The sequence below is a fragment of the Camelus bactrianus genome, chromosome 7, assembly GCF_048773025.1.
Source record: "Camelus bactrianus isolate YW-2024 breed Bactrian camel chromosome 7, ASM4877302v1, whole genome shotgun sequence".
Lineage (NCBI taxonomy): Eukaryota > Metazoa > Chordata > Mammalia > Artiodactyla > Camelidae > Camelus > Camelus bactrianus.
In genome coordinates, this window is record NC_133545.1 from 17,064,369 (window position 1) to 17,082,354 (window position 17,986).

At 40.8% G+C, this 17,986-nt stretch overlaps 1 protein-coding gene across 2 annotated transcripts in view; it reads right to left on the minus strand.

The window, feature by feature from the left end:
• EXOC4 (exocyst complex component 4) overlaps positions 1-17,986 on the minus strand; it is a 698,015-nt gene that overhangs the window by 152,248 nt on the left and 527,781 nt on the right. For both annotated transcript variants that reach the window (XM_010947518.3, XM_074367038.1), the window contains one exon: positions 600-736. In XM_010947518.3, the coding sequence (XP_010945820.1) occupies positions 600-736 (137 nt within the window). The remainder of the gene's footprint in view (positions 1-599; positions 737-17,986) is intronic.

Below are 17,986 nucleotides of genomic sequence, written 5' to 3' on the forward strand. Positions count from 1 at the left end.
ATAAGAAATGCTATGATCTTTTCCACAAGCTCAAAGAGATTTTTGAACTCAGAGAAAAGAAATCAGAGAAAAAACTCAAGGTTTTCAAGTTCATAACAATGACTTTTCATTTCCACTGATGCTAAAAACAGGTGTAAGCATCCTTTCATGACAGTAGGAAGGCTATGGATCAAACATCAGGAGGAAGACGTTTGTAAAAAACTAAAAAGGAATTCTATTATAGATTATTAAGGGTTATTAAGAGTTCAAAATTGCTTTACTTTAGAGATCTTTTAGAATCACAAGAGGGACTAATTAAGGTGTGGAATTTCCTTGAAGAAGACAAATCTTACGATTTTAGACTTGCAGAAAAATCAAGGCTAACACTTCATCTAAACTACCCAATGGCAGTCCTAAGGGCATTTGTCCCTTCCACTTCCTCTGTTGGTATGACTATTCATGTGTCTAGGACACTATTTCTTTGGTACATGTTCTCATCAAGCCTCTTGACAAATTCAAGGATGGTCCTTTCCCACAATGGCGGAAAGATAGGCTATGAAGTCAATATCACCGACCACCACACGATCTTGACTTTGCTTAGCTTCCAACAGAAGCTCTACCTGTAGGCCACAGTGCAGGTGTCCTTGTACTCCTGGAGCTTCACGCACACCATGTTGAGGAACTGATCCGAGTAGGCACTCAAGTCATGCATCAGGTTCAAGAGGTCTTGCACTGTCTTCTCCACAATGATTGTGCTCTGGAAAAGAACATGAAGAGAGAGGACTCAGAAACCCATGAGTTTTTTGACTCAAGTCACATACAGGACGAGGAAGAACCTAAAAGGATGCAATCATTTAAGACACTTAAGCTTTCCTGGAAGGATCTGACATTTAAAAATATTCATTAAAAAAAAAAAAAGTATCTTCCATAGTGCTGACCTTCCAAAGACCTGAGACTGTGTATTTTATGGAAGGACACAGGACAGGGATTTTCCACTGGATTTCATGGAATTCTTGGCATCCACAAGATATCTCCAGCTTTTAAGAAGAAAATGAATATTCAGTTCAAGCCTGATTTATCACTCCCAGGATTTTACTTTGAGATTAAGGACCTATACAGGCAGCATAAAGAAAAAGCCTTCCAAACTCCTAATCTACATATTACTGTATATATAAAGTAGATAAACAACAAGGATCTACTGTATAGCACAGGGAACCATATTCAATTTCTTGTAATGATCTGTAATGAAAAAGAATCTGAAAAAAAATATATGTATGTGTTTATATAACTGAATCACTTTGCTGCACACCTGAAACTAACATTGCAAATAGACTATACTTCAATATAAAATAAGAATTAAAAACAAAAAAGAAAAAAAACCTTCCAGGATTTGTTTTAAAAGTTTCAAAACCATCAATCTATTAAGAATAACAACCAACATTTGTATTGTACCTCACGGCTCGTAGAATGTTTTCACATACACAGCATATGTTACCTCACTTGAAACTCACATAATAATATAATCATGTGATAATCATGAACACTTATTGGATTCTTGCAAGTGCAAAGTACAATGTTAGGTACTCTCCAGGCTTTATCTCATTTAATCCTCTCTACATGCCTACCTATTAGCTGAATCCCTTCATCATCCCAGTGTAAGGATGGGGAAGCAGGCTTAGAAAAAGAAACAAAGCAGGACTCTGGGCTTGGCTCTCTTAACTACACCATTCTGCCTCAGAAACCATTTCTCATGAATCATAGTATTTCCTACTGTTTTTGTCACTGTAGAAGCACTATCCAAATAGACTGAGATAGGTTTGAAAACTGAATGAAAGAAATATCCGAGGGAAAAAACAATAAGCCTATCTTTGAGACTGATAATCCTGTGCAGCGAATCAGTGCTGTATCTGAAAAGAGGCATATTCAATCAGTTCTCAATCTTTGATTAAGAAAAGACAGAGTTGTTTAAACCACTAGTTCATGACTCTTTCACAAGGAGCACAATTACCCTGGAGTGAATATTAATCACATACTTAGAAGCTTGGAATCCTTTGGTCAATAACTGGTTTGATGAATATGTATTTATTTAGAGTTACATAAGCAATGGTAGACTTAGCCATAATAGAAAACATTGAAAAATTTTTTAAGTCTGACAGTAACCAAGAAATAATTAAAGACATTTTATTATGTTTACATACAGACTATGGGATACAATTTTGGTTAATTTTTTTTTCTTCTGAAGATAAGAACAGATAAAAGTGTACAGCTTTTCTCAACACAACAGAGGAGTAGCTTGAGTTATGAGTTTACGTGTGATGCTTCTTCAGGATTATTTTGTGGCAGAGATTTCTTCTTTCCTTCCCCTTTCCCTGCTACCCCAAGTAAAATAATCAGAAGGTGAAAGGAAGGAGCAGTTATGTTCTGTTCGGCAAAACTCAGAGGAAACCAAATTACAGTCTCTATAGAATCCCCAAAGTTCAACTTCCTTTTCTGTATCGATTTTAAGATCAAAGCACTGCAGCTTCACCCTGTTCCATAATCCTGCTCCTCTGCATTTGTGTGTGAGTGACAGGAATTGATTCTGCTTAGCTACATGTCCCCATGCTGCTAAAAAGAATCTAAAATCATCACTCTGATTAAGAACACAGGATATCCTACAACATGTGGACAGCAATTAATAAAGGAGAGTGGAGTTCGGCCATCCTAACAAAGCCCGTTTAACATCTAAAACACTGCAGGGAAGATGCGCTCAGGGAGATGGCTCAGATTACTGAGAGAAAGAGCCTGGCTCTATTTCCAATTACGCTATTGATAATCAACTCTGGGGCAGGTTTGGGTGGCCCCTTCCTTTCTTATGACTCAATCCAGTCTCCTAGTAACCAAGGATAATTTAATGGCTCTTCTAGTCTACTGATTTTTATCACTCAGTTGCACTGGTGCACTGGTCCTTGTAGACTTAGGGAATTCTGTGTAATTGTTCCAGGTCATCTCAGGTGTGTGTAGGTGTGTGTGTGTGTTGGGGGAGACCTTCCTGATTAGATTACCAACTTCTCAAAAGCAAGGCTGATGTTCTTTTCCAAAACCACCTCCCGTTTCCCTCTTCCCTTGGTTATTTATAATTTCTCAGGCTCCTCAGGACAATACTACTAATAAAAGAAACTACTAATTCTGTTAACACAAGTAAATAACGTGAGGGAGGTCATACATGTGGAAGATGCTAGATGCAGACATCTTTGCATTCTGAAATCTGTTTGGGTGGATTCAGTTTGGTTGTCTATGTCCCGGTGGTTTTGGTGACTAGAACGGTGCTGATGACAGTCAGAGGGGAGGGGAGACTGCAAGCACATAGGAATATCCCCTGGAGGTAAACGTTTTGGGGTAACAGGAAGTCCCTTCAGGGAATGACTGGAATGCCATGGTTTAATCCCAATGGCTGTGCTCAACAAGAGCCTATGTGACGCTATATGATTACATACAATTTTCCAGCTATTTGGTTGGTTTACCTTGTCATGGTAGCAGTCTGGATAATCAATCACTACATTCTTTTCAAAGAAAATGACACTGTAGTTTGCCAAATGATGGGTATTTTTACAGGGAAAAAAGTTTCCATTTTCCAAGAATTTATAATAATTTCCAAATCAGTGGCTCTGACAAATACTGAAAATACCAAATTTCTAATAAGGTCAATCCTGTTTGTGTTTACCTGATTTCTTTGGCATCAAAAATGATTTATTGTCTTATTATTAATTTTGGGATTTGCTGATGTTGACTATAATGACTTCATAATAACTAAAACCTTGATTTTATTCATTATAATTTCTATTAAACATATCACAAGTGATTGATATTTATTTAAATATAACTCAATTCTCATTTCTTGCAACTTATTACCAGGTAATAAAGTCTGAGCATGACATGAAAAATGAGAATAGGAAAAAAAAAATCCCAGGATAGCTGAGGCAATTAAGAAACCACTGCTATGAAAAATAAACAACTCGAGTTTCTTACAGGGATACACCAGAAATCTAAAGTAAGGAGACGGTGCATCAGGGCTAGCTCTTTGGTTCTGTACTTTAAAAATGCACGAATGCGTGAAAATGACTGGACATTTAAGACCTTGTCCATTTAGCCCAAGCCCTAACAGGGCATGGCCATCACTGGCTCACTTCTTTATTTGTATTCTTTCATCAGACGACAAATCGTTTTTGATCAATGACTCTACCTTCATCTCTCTACTACCTAGTAGCAAAATATCTGGTATGTTGCAGGTGCTCAACAGATGTCTGTTAGATTAACTGATGCACATTCAGAACAGGGTGAAAAACCTACTTAGAGTGTAATTATAACACAAAATAGTGGCTCAAAAGCCTGATTTGGTAAGGTGGACTCAGACCACAGTCTCTTTATTACTATATTACTGTACCATTATTCCCATGGTACTAAAGACAATACATTTATGACTAAAGGTCTTAGATTTTTCTATAAAAAAATTCCTAGTTTCACCTGATCATATTATTTTCTATAATGGCAATCCATAAATATATACACACACATGCACACACACATATATATACATATACACACAACTAAATGTGCTACTTTAAAGTTTTAAGATATATAAATAAATTCACAATTCAGAAAAAAAACAAAACCAAAAAGCCTTAATCTGGAGAAGGCAGTATTTGTGTGTTGTTTTAGCCCTTGGAGCATAGATGGTTCAGAAATGCTACAAAGAACCTAGGGTTCTGGGAAACTGCTTTAGGAAGAATTTGAAAGAAAACATAGAGTTAATCCACCCATCACTCCAGACACATCCCACCACACACACACACCCCCACACCCCCACACCCACCCCAGCAATTGTGGAAGGTGGGAGCTTCAGGAATGTCTGATGATGACAATAATGTTTCTGTTTATTGGGAAATACCCAACTACAAGTCGCCAAAAATTGTTACGCTATATCATCCTCCAATTACTATCAGCTCTAAGTTGTAGCTGGCTGTAAACCATCACAACTGCAACAATGACAATAATGACAGAAACCAGAAGGAAATCTGCTGGTTTTGAATCTATATTTTGACTGGTGTGATGTTTAAAATATTCTGAATGGGTTTGCTCCTCTAATAAGGTAACTGGTAAAAGACTATGCACCCAGGGAGTTGGTGACTGAGGAGAAGCACTTTTCCGCTCCCCCAATCATCCTCCACCTCACAGGCAGAGTGATCCTTCACAAAGTTACGTCTCCCACAGAAATGAGTGCTTGCATCCATCACAAGACATGAACACAACTACTCACAGCAGTTGTATTCACAATAGTTTAGAAAAGTAATAAAGGTGATCCTCAAGTCCATCAGTAGTTGAATGGGCAAATAAACTGGTATATTCAGACAACGGGACACTTCAGAGCAAGGAAATAGGACGAACTCCCCTACATGTGACAACATGGACCCAGCTCACAGATTGCGGGGTAGGTGAAAGCAGTTAGACAGAAAGGAACACAACTGTATGGTTTTGTCATTACTAAGTTCAAAAACAGCCATAAGGAATCCCTGGTGATAGAAGTCAGAATAGCGGCTACCCTTAGTGGGTGGGTCCTGACTGGGAAGAAGAGAACCTTCCAGGTGCTGGAAATATCTTGACTGGGTAACTGTCGCATAGCAAAAACACATGCAAAAATTTTTTGCACTTGAGATCTGTGCAGTTTACAGTTTGTAAATTCAACTTCAAAAGAAAAAATTTAAAGTTCTATCTGATTCTGTCTCTACCAACTTAAAGCTCTTTAATACACTAGGCCCCACGTTCATCATATAATCCATAAGGCCCTTCATGGCCTGGCTTCCATCTACCCCTCCAGCCTCACCATCTACCATTCTCCCCTTGCCTCCCTAAGATCTGCCTACGTGGGGCTGCTTCAGGGCTTCATTCACGTTTCAGGGCTTTGCACTTGTCTGCAAAGTTCTGTCCCTTGTCTTCCTTTCCTAGAGTGCTTTTTTTTTTTTTAATCTTTCAGGTCTCAGCTAAAAGCGTCTCTGTGTGGGAAGACTCTCCCTAACCTTCATTAGGGCCTCCTGTTGGAAACACCAAGAACATATCTATCTACGTATCTGTCCATCTCCCTCTCCCCCGCTGTTGGCTCCCATTCCCTGGCGAACCCAGATGAATACCCATTGCTAGGGAGGAGGGGGGTATGTATGGACTGGGAGGGACATTTGGTTGGTGGTTACAAGCATACATGTTCAATCTTAATTTTAAACAATTTATGTCCAACTGTCACACAAATGAATAGATACCCCCTTCAAAAATTTGTCTCAGAATACCATCTGTAAGTGTGTAAGTCTTCTATTATAATGGCTTTCACTTAGGGTATATTTTTAAAATGTGAAGATGTAGCAGTATTGTTGGCAATTCTACGACAGACCACTGCTATAGATGAGAACTGTTCAGAAGGATCAGAAGTTTTGTGGGAAAAGAGTAGGGAATTTAACTAATTGATTAAATAGGTACGTATTTATTAAGCAGATAATATCTCTGGGCCAAATACTAGGCTAACTACAGGAGAGAAAATGCCAGGAGACAAGTTTCCTGCCCTCCAGCGACCTTAGATATTAGTAGGAGGAGACACACAAGCTCACAAATAAGGACAATGAAGTGTCATCGGTGCTGCTGTTCGGGCACCTGTATATTGTACAGCAGAGGCACAGAGGAGGAAAGAGTTAGTTGGATTGGGGTGAAAGGGGTGGAGGGAGTTCTGAGAATGAGGAAGCTACAACTGAACTGAATCCTGAAAGATACTTTTTTTTTAATTAAAATTATTTTTTCTCTTTATTTGTATTTTCTAAATTTACTTTGGTGGGGGAGGCAATTAGGTTTATTTATTTATTTTAATGGAGGTACTGGGGATTGAACCCAGGGCCTTGTGCTTGCTAAGCAGACACTCTACCACTGAGCTATACCCTCCCCTGAAACCTGAAAGACAAACAGCAACTTGTAGATTGACGGAGCGGGAGGAAAAAGCACTTCAGGTAGAGGGAGCAGCATGGACATGAAATAGCGTGGGATTCGGGGAACTGCAAGTGGCTCTTCACGGCTGGGGAGAACGGAGTGCACAAGTGTGTCAGGAGCGCAGGCTGAGAGAGGCGGTCAGGAGCCATATCCTCGAGCTACAACCTAGGCCTTAAATATTTTGAATATCTCTTTTCTCCCCTTCTCCAGCAAGAAAATACAACAAATTAATCCAATCTGATGTCATTAGTTATTAGACGATCCACTCCAAGTGTTGGAAGATCATTTCAAAAGGTTCCATTCCATCATTCAGAAAAGACAAATATATAGCGAACAGGGAAATACACCTGAGCTCTGGAAGTCTAAAGAGTTAGGGAGAATTTGTAAGCAGGCTTAAAAAAAGAAAATATGAGGTCAAATTCTGGGCAATCAGTAAAACTATATTCCTTTAAAATTCACAAAAGTGATTATACAATTTATCTGCTAATTAAAAACTTGGAAAATATATATGACGTAAATTACTAATAATTTTTAAAACATTTTGGGTAGAGGATCATTTGCAGTTGAATGAAATCTGCGTCTAACATATCTTATAAGCACAGCTGGCTTTTTATGAGGTTTATTTAGGGGTTTGTGATTTCATATTCAGAACAAAACAAAATAGCAGGGAAGGGGAAAGAGTTGTGTTTAATTAGACTGTAAGTTCCCAGGGGACATCTTTGTTTTCCTAGCTAATACCAGGTAATGAAGTATTTGTTGACTTACATACTTCAGATCAATGTAACTCTAAGGCCAGGTTATCAATTCCCCTTCATATATAATAGAACCCAGAGAGTGGAAACAGATCAGTGAATAGGTGAGCACTAGCACTTGCGAGAAATATCGCCAACGCCCCCTCACCCCTACACACCACATATATATTTCAAAAGCATTTAAGGTTACTGTTCTGCAAACCACATCGTGCTACATGTTAGGCGGGACACAGAAGTATAATAGGAACAAAATTAGCAGCTATACCTCTTCTTTTCTGCCAAGCAGTGTTCTTGGTATCAAGCATGGTCTCTTTTTTCCAAGCGGTGATGATAATCAAGTTGGGATAATGTCATTTATAACAAGAAACAAATACCATTACAAGAGATGAAAGTAAGTACAAAAGACAACACAGAGGAATAGGAGTTGGAGAGCCTCAGCTGGGATCTGGAGGATGGGTCAAGTTTGGATACATGGGAAGGCAGAGGCAAGGTATTTCAGGCTAGAGAAAAGGGGCTGGCAAAGGCTGGGAAGAAGGAGTGAGCTGGTCTCATATTACAAAGACAAGACATGTGTGGCTGGAGGAGGAGAAAGGGTTGACTGGACAGGGGGAGCCAGCTTGTGGAAGGTCTGGATGACAGACTGAGGGCTTTCTCCTGCAGATGGAGAGAAGCAGGGCAGTTTGTTAGGTTCTGGGGCTCAGAATCCTAACTCTAGAGCCAAAAGCAACTTGCTGTCCACAGTCTAATTCTCTTAAGCCACATAATACTTAGGGTCCCAGATGGAATCCTAGTTTGGACAAACTAGTAGTGAAGAACATTTTTGTGACATTTGGGAAATTTCAAAATGGACTAAATATTTTATGATATGAAGAGCTTATTGTTAATGTTGGTAAAAGTGATAGTTATTTAGATAATGAAGAAAATGCTCTTGCTCTATAGAGAAGTAATACTAAAGTGTTTTGGTATAAAATAGCTTGAAGTCTTGGTTTAAACAACCAGAAAGCCAGATGAACTATATGAAGCAACAGTTTTCAGACACTGGAGAAGGAAAATAAATGAAGTGAGCCCTGTGGATACCCCACTTGGAGTTTCCAAGCCATAACGCAGGAAGGCAGTTCCCAAACAGAACCTGGGAGTCTCGGTGAGCTGAAAAGACAGACCTTGGAGTTTTGGAAATCTTTTGTTATTTCTAGTAACCACACAGAAGTAGAAAGGTTGTATTAGTTGATCTTCTTAGGCAGTCCCCAGTGCCCATGTAGCAAGTTAAGGTGAATGAGGACTGACTATGGAAGGTTACTGTGACCTTCAGATGACAATTTCAGTACTGTGACTAGTGAGACCAGAACCAGGTTTACAGGAAGCTGGGAAGGGAGTTAAGACACTCATTTGAGACATGCGTTGGTGAAAAGAAGGTGCGAGGTAACCCAGCACGTACACAGGATGGAGTCAGGACAGGCAGTAAAGACTGGACCCTCCTGGTCACTAGGCTCTTCTTTATCTGGAGGCACAGGTCACTCCAACGCCAGCAGCCCAGACACTCTTCAGGGACAGTTGTAAGCCAGCAAGGGCTCTCATCTCTTCATACTGTCCTGATGTCCTGGCCTCTTAAATGACCCAGAGCTGTTACTTAAGACAAAGGATGGACTCATAAGGACATAAGACTGCCATACAGGCTCAGGTTAATAATTCAAACTGTTTCTTTCTGAAATTATACTTTCACATAAATTTTTATGTCCTGCCAACATCATCACCATCACATTTTCTAACACCCTCCTTCCTGAGAACTCAAGAGTACTTCGTAAATATCTCAATCGATATTCCAACAGATTGTGAGAAAGTAGAACAGTCATCATCATCCCTATTTTTTTTTAGCAAGTCTAACACTTAAAACAGTTTCAAGGAACAAGTATAACAGTTAGAAAGAGGTTTTAAAAGAACGCTACAACACCAAGCTGCCACCAAAGGTGGCCCTAAATGTTTGCATTTCTTTGTATTTCTCAAACTCTCATTCTAGTTTCTGTCAAGTCGCACAGCATCTGTATTCACAGAAGCCCCTCTCTTGATGTAGCAGTATTATTCAAGCGGTTTTTGTGATTATTCTGTCCTTTTAAAGATTACATGTCCTCAGCCACTCCGTGTAGTGCCAACAAACAACCCAACCCGGAAATTCACAGAGCAGAACCTTGACAATTTCTTTTTCCTAGCAAAGGCGAGCTCTCTTCAGCAGGAGGTGCCAATGACCCACGATGGGGCACCAATTCATCAGGGAAGAGCTACAAATATATAAATCAACATGTCAGAGGAGGAAGCCCGGCTAGGCCTAGTGGGAGATGCGTAACTACACACACATTTGTTCCACTCTGTGCAGGCTCACCTGTCTTTGGTGGCTGCCACCACATAATAATCAATTATGCTGATAAGTTTGGCTACAAATTGTTTCACCTCAGAGGTGAGAGCTGGAGCCCTCTGAGGGGAAGAAGGAGCAGGGAGCTTGGCTTCTAGGAAAACAGGACATATGGAATTGTTTAGGGGAGAGAGGGTGCGAGGGAGCGTGGAAGTGTGCACATGGAAAGGAAAATTTGTTCCAGGGTAGAGCTCCAAGTCGGTCATGACTCATCCTAGGAGGGACAATAAAATATGAGAAGAGCTAATGAATTTCAAAAAGTAGGTCTTGTTTTTGACAAAGCGGGCTGTGATAAATCCGGCATTCTAGCCCATTCTATAAAGTCAGCTGTTCTACATGACCTTTGCGCTGCTAGGCAAAACTCAAATCACGAGCCATCAGGAGATCTGGGTTCCAAATGTGGTTTTAACACTGCCTGCTCTTGGGATCCTGAACAAGTTACTCTCCCTTTTGTCATGCACAAGGAGTGTGATATTCTTCATGGCCCATGGTGACATCTCCAGCCTGCCCACCACAAAATCAATTTGAGCTCTACCTCATCTTCCCAAGTTTAGGAGATGAGTCATTAGCACTTACCCTGGATTTTAGTTATCAAAGCACATTATTTGTGAAGAGAGAGGCCTATATGAGATGAGAAAGTACCACCATGCATTTGATTAAACTCAACCCAGTGGCATCCCGCCAAAGTTTGCATGAAAGGAATGGTAATAGAACGACCCACATACCGCCCAGGGAAGCTGCTTTCCTCCTGAATCCAAGAACAGTTAGTGGTTAAAAATCAGAATATCGAAGCTTTGATGTATTTCTTTCTAAGACAATCTCTTCACACAGGAAACACCCACGCCACTGGGAAATATATGGCCAACAGCGACGTGTACCATAATTTCTAGACTTCAGGATTTCACTAACCAGCAAAAATAAATGGATCAACAGAGATCCAACCTTTTATGTTGCTAAGTTATGGTGCTTAAAACAAAACAAAACAAAAACAGATCACCTACAATATCACTGTTTCTACATTAGTATGATAAAAGTATGAATATTTTAACACCAAAAAATAGGAAGAAAGTAGTATCAGAAAAAAAGGACAGTTCTTCCCCCAAAAGTAAACTTAAAAATCCCCCCACCCTTTCCTTCTCTCTCTCTCTCTCTCACACCCACCCAAACACGTCCCCCACACAGCTCCCTCTCCCCTGCTACAATGACCTCACTTTATTCATTTTCTATGGATTCCATTTTGGATTGGTTGGCCCGGTTGGTGGACTGGCCTTTGGGGATCAGAGATCCAGAGGGGCGGTGTTAGGTCTCATTAAAGGACTACATGTTTTACAGATCATTACGCCTAATGAGACATAGATGCCAAAGGACAATGTTCAGCTGTTGCGACTGTTTTCAACCTTGGGGTGGGGTGGGGTGGGGGTGGGCAGTCATCATTCCACCAAACCAGGGCTTTGCACTTATTCTGGAGTCTCTTTTCAGATTAAAGAGAACAGAGACAGACTCACATGTTTTAAAAAGTAGGAGAAATTAAGTACGCAAAAATTCAGCAGTCATGATTTTATCTTTGGGTTGTAAGTATAACATTTTTTAAAACATAAAATTAGTACAAAACTCCAAAGTACTAAATGGAATAATAAAACTGTTCAATAGCCTCTTAGTGTGGGTAACTGAGGAGGCACTTTAAGAGCACGCGGATATAATTTGGAAAGAAAACTCTAATGATTCATAAAATTACCACCATTCCCATGTAACTGAAAACAATAGAGCCTACTGCAAAATACAGGCAGAGCATTCAAATCATTTAAATGGTTTCTCGTTTTTTTCTCTTAAACTCTCCATTCCTTTTATCACTAAGATTTTCTTTTTTTTTTTTAATGAAAAGTGGAAAGTCCCTGCTGCCCATTTTCTTCTTTTATTGTTTCCCTTTTGTTCTAAAAATGAGGGTAAAATTAAGTGCTTAGATCACTAGAGATTTCCAGATGGTCAGACAAATGAGTACTGGGCTCCTGGGCTGGCGTGTTTCAGAGATATGGACGCACATCTCTCACTTGGTCTCCACAGCTCTCGTTCAATACAAATTTGATTTAGCTAAGTACTTTCAGTATGTGACAACCAAATTTCTACCTTGAAGGAGGGGCAAAATTGGTTTCATTGCTTAAATTAAAATGGGAAGTTTCTATGCATTATAAAGTATCCCTTTATTTTCTTGGTGTGTATATCTAAAATAAAATATAAAACATTTATATTTATATATTTTAATGTGTGTAGATTATTCTGAAACATGACAATTTTTCTTCTTATTTGTCTCCCTTCCTGATTGTCACTTTTTCTCCAGGTTATTTTACTAACGTTATTCCTAGTTCCCTAGAGCTGTGTTATAACCCCAGGCCATTATTCGTCTTCTTTTATTCTCCTGTGCTCCTTTGGCGTTTCCGTTTTCTGTCTGAAACTCTCGACCACACAGTAAGCCTGTGGGCAAGGGCTGGGTAACAACGGAAGCTGTTTACTTTATTAAATAAATACACATATATTGCTTGGGATATGCCAGGCATTATTCAAGGTGCTTTTAAAGTGATTCACTCATATAATCCCCGTAATACTTCAATGAGGTAGACACTACCATTATCTCCACTTGACAGCTGATGACCTGAGGCACAGAGCGCTCAGGAACCAGCCCAGTGTAATACAACTAGTGAATGGTGCAGTCAGATGTGAGGCCAGTCAGTCTGGCACCAGAGCCCTGGCTCTTACGAAGAATAAGGAGCAGGAAGGAGAAAGGGAGGGGAGGTGGAAAGTAGAGGGTGAAAGAGAGAAATTAATGAGGGACTCACTGGGGATGAGGAGGATGGGGGGAAGGGCAGCCTAGGAGTAGCCATGGAGTCACTGCAGAAATCAGGACTGGGGAGCCAAGACAGGCGTGACCAGGGGAGTGGAAGAGCTCTGCCATCTTGAAGATAAATGGCAACTGATGCAGTGTAAGATCACCAGTGACTGGAACACTGGCAGCAGTAAAAGAGAACAGCGTGAATGCTAATGTGCTGGTAAACAGCTGACAACCAGCTCTTCGGGGAGATGCAGGAGTCCCAGTTTTTAAGTTTTGCTGGTTTCCGTTTATAAATACTCCTACCATGGCTGATTTCAAGCTTCCAAAGTGATGTCACGGAACTCAGAGTTGGGAAGAGATGCACAGTAACACACGTGGTAATACAGTGTTTCTGCTGTCATCTATGACGGGTGCAAAAAACCAAGAACAGAGATAATAAGAAAATGCAAAATCATCAAGAAGTGATGAGTTTGAGGATTTATTATCTTTGTTTTTAATATTATGGAACTCACTTTTTAATAACAGCTGTATGTAAAAACCGACGCACAAAATTTCTGAAAATTTAACAGCCAGCTCTAGGGAGCTTATGGGAGCCAGCTCCCGTACATCATGGAGTATGACTATCCAAATACATCTATTCTCAAGTAAGTGGGTGGACAGTGGTCTGGAGACTTGACCTTCACAATGTCCCAAACTGGCCACACCAGGAAATAAAGGCAGGAAGAGGGAAACAAACGAAAGTGAAAGGAGTTTATGAAAAAACGAACATCCACGCTAATCTGATGGAGAAAGAGGTCAAGTGTGAAAAAGGGAGTTTGAGAGGCTGAGCCTTACATTCTCTAATGTGCTCAAGGTCAAGGGCACCAAACAAAAGAATTCTGTGGACACTTGCCACCCATCCTCACACCCTCTAGGCGAGGTCTTGCATCTTCAGTCTCTGTTCTACTAGACTATTTATGAGAAACAGAGGTCAAGGAGGAGTAGAGCACATTTCATGAAATAACAGGCTTTGGGCGAGCAAGAATGATAAACTGTATAAATGAAGATTCAGGAGCATAAGGAATACCACATGAATCTAAAAACGTCGCTGAGAAAAATCTGCATGTAAAGCTCTGACACAGAGAAAAGAAGTCAAACATCACAGGGAACTAGCACTCTTTGGAGAAAGCCAGTCTGTTTCACTCGCAAAGGTTTCCCCAGTCAAGCACAGACTATAGGACAATCATATTCAGCAAGTTTTTTTTTTTTCTTCACTAAGTGAATTTCCATCATATCTGCTCCGTGAGGTAACTTCTTTGAAATTCTTGTCACTTGAATACAAAGTGATGCTAGTATGTGTGAGAACTGTTTTTATGGAAAACTTTCTGCCTTGTTCTTTGCTGCTCAAGATTCTAGCAATATTTGAAAATTTATGAGCTTACAAAGGAATGCACATTTAAAATTTCTGACCTCCAGCTCTTCAGATAACCTTATGAGGTACAGTACAATACAGAATTTTCTGTATAAAGCACTTATCAGTTTGTCGAATTGGAAGATTAGTTAGTGCACAATCCATCTCATTACTCCAAACTGCCAAATAATGGGCTGTATTCCTAACTGACACCTGAACATATAATTATAACTGGAAACCCTACATAGCAGAGCACCTTAGGTTAAAAAATCAGCTAGCTTCCAGATCCCAAGTGGCAAACTGGGGATTGAATTGGAAGCGAGTTAACACAGTTCTCACTTTGATAATTGCTGAGAGGAAGCACAGCTACAAGCCCCAGGCTGGCTTTGGTAAAGCCAATACTGAGATTAAGGCCCTTTCAGTTGGATTGAGTACTGTGTTTTTACCTCCCCCAGTGCTCCCTACTCAAGGGAGAAGGATTTCCCACCATAAAATTCTAGTTTAGAGAAAGGATTCTACCTTCCTGCTAGAGTTAATGTGGTGCAGCTTGGATAGAGAAGAAGAGAATAACTAAGTTTAATGAAGAAACTTTATCAACTTCTTTTTCTGGAATAATCATTCAGTGAATACGGTCGAGCATCTACCACAGGGAACACCATGCCAAGGAGCCAGGGACACAGAAGAGGAGGCGCGGATGGACTAACCTTTATTAAATGCCTCCTGTGTGCTGGGGACTAGGCTAAGCAGGGCCACACGCTTCATTTCATTTAGTCTTCACAGACCTCATATGACAGAAAAAAGAACTTCAGAAAGGTGAAGTTCCTTGCCAAAGACAACAACAGCTCTGCGGAGCCCAGAGCTGCCCGCGGACTGGTCCTATTCCGAAGCCCATGTTTTTTCCATTCTAAAATATGGCAGCATACGTCACGAATCCTCAGGAAGGCCTTGGCAGGAGGGAGACTGCAATCTAGTTTTAAATTTATTTTTATTGTCTTGTCTTCCTTCCTCCCTTCCTTCCTTCCTTTCTTTCTTTTTCTTTCTTCTTTCCTTCCTTTCCTTCCTTCCTTTCTTTCTTTTTCTCTCTCTCTCTCCCTCTCCCTGTCTTCTTAATGGAGGTACTGGGGATTGAACCCAGGACTTCGTACATGCTAAGCACGTGTTCTACCATTGAGCTATTCCCACCCCTTAGTTTTAGGGCTTCTTGAAGAGGATATAAAAGATATATACACAGAATTTGTATGACTCATATGAGGGCTATACAAGTGCTTTTCATCACAGCCTGAGATGCTCTGGAAAGCTTTTACAGACAAGTTAGAGTCTGAGTTGGGCCTCCAGGGAAGGTAGGTAGAAAAGGTAGACCTTAACAGTACGCAGAGGTAGGAAAGAAGGGGGCTGGATGTTCTGTTTTCCTCCAGTTGCCTGATGGGAGAGGCACGGCAGGGTCTAGAGAGTAAAAGCAGAGGGAACAGAGGTGAGAAAGATATACTTAGGGGAGAATTTACTTCTGGGTAAAGACAGCAGATTGAACATGCACATCTATTCTGTCTCCCTCCCAAAATCTCAATGAAATGACAGTAAAGAGATTATTTTTGCCAAGACATAAACCTACAAGGAGAAGGAAAATAGGAAGGAGAAGACATAAGGAATCCAAGCTTGGAAGCTGGAAGGCAGATCAGAGAGGTAAATGCCTCAAACAGGCTCAAACTGGAATCTTATGTCAGCAGTAGAAAAAACTGAGAAGCAACCCAATCTCCAGTGCCAAGTCTGGGCAGGCCCGGGTTCGTCTGGACGAGGGGCACAAAACAGAAGGAGTGGTTAATGTAAGGAAGAATTGAAAGTCTATTTAAGAAGTCGTCAGATCTGCAATCCCTCCCCTCACCCCAGGTAAGTGTCTCTCCTCCACTACTGTAAAAATCTGAAGGCTTATTCCCTGGAAATAGTAAAATAGAGGGTCTGTGGACTCAGAGGGGGGATGAACAATTAAGGATGGGGAAAAAACAGAAGAATTATGTGAATTTATGCAAACTAGATGGCAAGAACCCCCAGTTCTCTTCTGTCCTCTTCCCGGATTTGGTTTCCTGGATGCCGGCAGTGAGGCCTTCAATCTCCAGACAACAGATCAAAGACCTAAAGATACTGACATTGGAGGTTTCCCAAACAAATGGCCCTGTCCAAGCTTCATGGTTCTATGACCCCAGCCCAAGGCAGGAAGTGAGATTCGAAGAATAAAGAAAAGCTAAATAGCTTTTACCCTTTTATATCTGAAAAATTAGAAAGGCTCTCTTTCAACCAAACTCCACCTAGAACTATTATTCAAGAGAGTTCATAAAGTATTTTAACTTACTAATAAAGGAAAGTTCTTGTTTTTTACTTTCTGTGTTCCTGGAAATTATTTGATTACCAAATTGATGAAATAAGCTCAAATTCATGCTGGTTTAAATGAGAAGGCCATTAGCACACAGGCTTTAAAGGTCCCTGGGAACCCTTCAGTCAGATAACATACAGAGTGCAGTGCACAAGTTATAATCTGCCTTTAATTAAGTTAATCAATACACATTTGCCCAGGACCTACTGAAAGGAGCTGGTCTCTTTTAATATGCACACCCACCTCGGAGGCTTCTCAAAATTAGTCTTTGGCAGGTTTAAGTAAGTGATTAGAGTTTTCCACTGTTATCCTACGGGCCACACCATGTATCACATTTAAGTGAATGTGGCAGGATAATCTTCTGAGAGACCATCTTCTGTTCTAACTGCCAAAGGAGACTTGGCGGTGGTGAGGGTGGGATATTCTGAAGGTATTTTTCTCCTTTTCTGCTCCCACTCGTAAAGAAAAACCAAGTCTTTGGTTCCCCAGGAAAGGGTTAACAGCTTCCTTCTGCCTCAAGGAATTCCCCAAAAATCCACCACCCAGGTCTCTGGGAAAGGGACGTGGAGGCCTCAGAGGCAAGGGTCGGAGGCTCTGCGTGCTTTGGAAGGACTGGGACAGTGGTAGTAAAGATAACAACATCGAACTTCCACTGAAGGCTGCCCAGCACAGTAGAAAGTTGACACTAACAGGTAAGTTAGAAATTTACAAGTTCATTTACTTAATCCTGTAACCACCCTATGACAAAGGTACTTTTATGGCCATTTAATAAAGGAGAAAACTGTGAGACACACAGAGGGAAGAAGATGTACTCAAGGCCACAGAGCTAATAAGTGGCAGAACCAGGACTCAAACCCGAGCAGCCTGGCTAAGGACCCACTGATTTCATCTCTCACAGTGGAGTCCTGGAGTCTGGGGATGCCTGGGCTGAGGGGCTGTTGCTCCTGTAAGTGGTGGAACCTGCTACTATATGCAGTGCCCTGGCAGGCGACAGCACCACTGACCTTGAGAGCCGGGACAAGGTCCAGTAGCTGAATTTAGTTGGCACAGGTGGAGAGACTGCAGGGCACAGAAGAGCCACATGTTTTCAAATCAACTATAGGACCTTGCAAATGAGCCACTCAGCAAAGACTAGGATGGACAGCACCCACTTCCATAGACATAGCATGCACATTTCTCTCTTCATTACAGAAAGCTGCACCAATTCTTGCAAAGCTCTAAAATTCAAAGCTTCAGAGCACACAAGGGCTCTTAGGTCCCAAGTTGAATC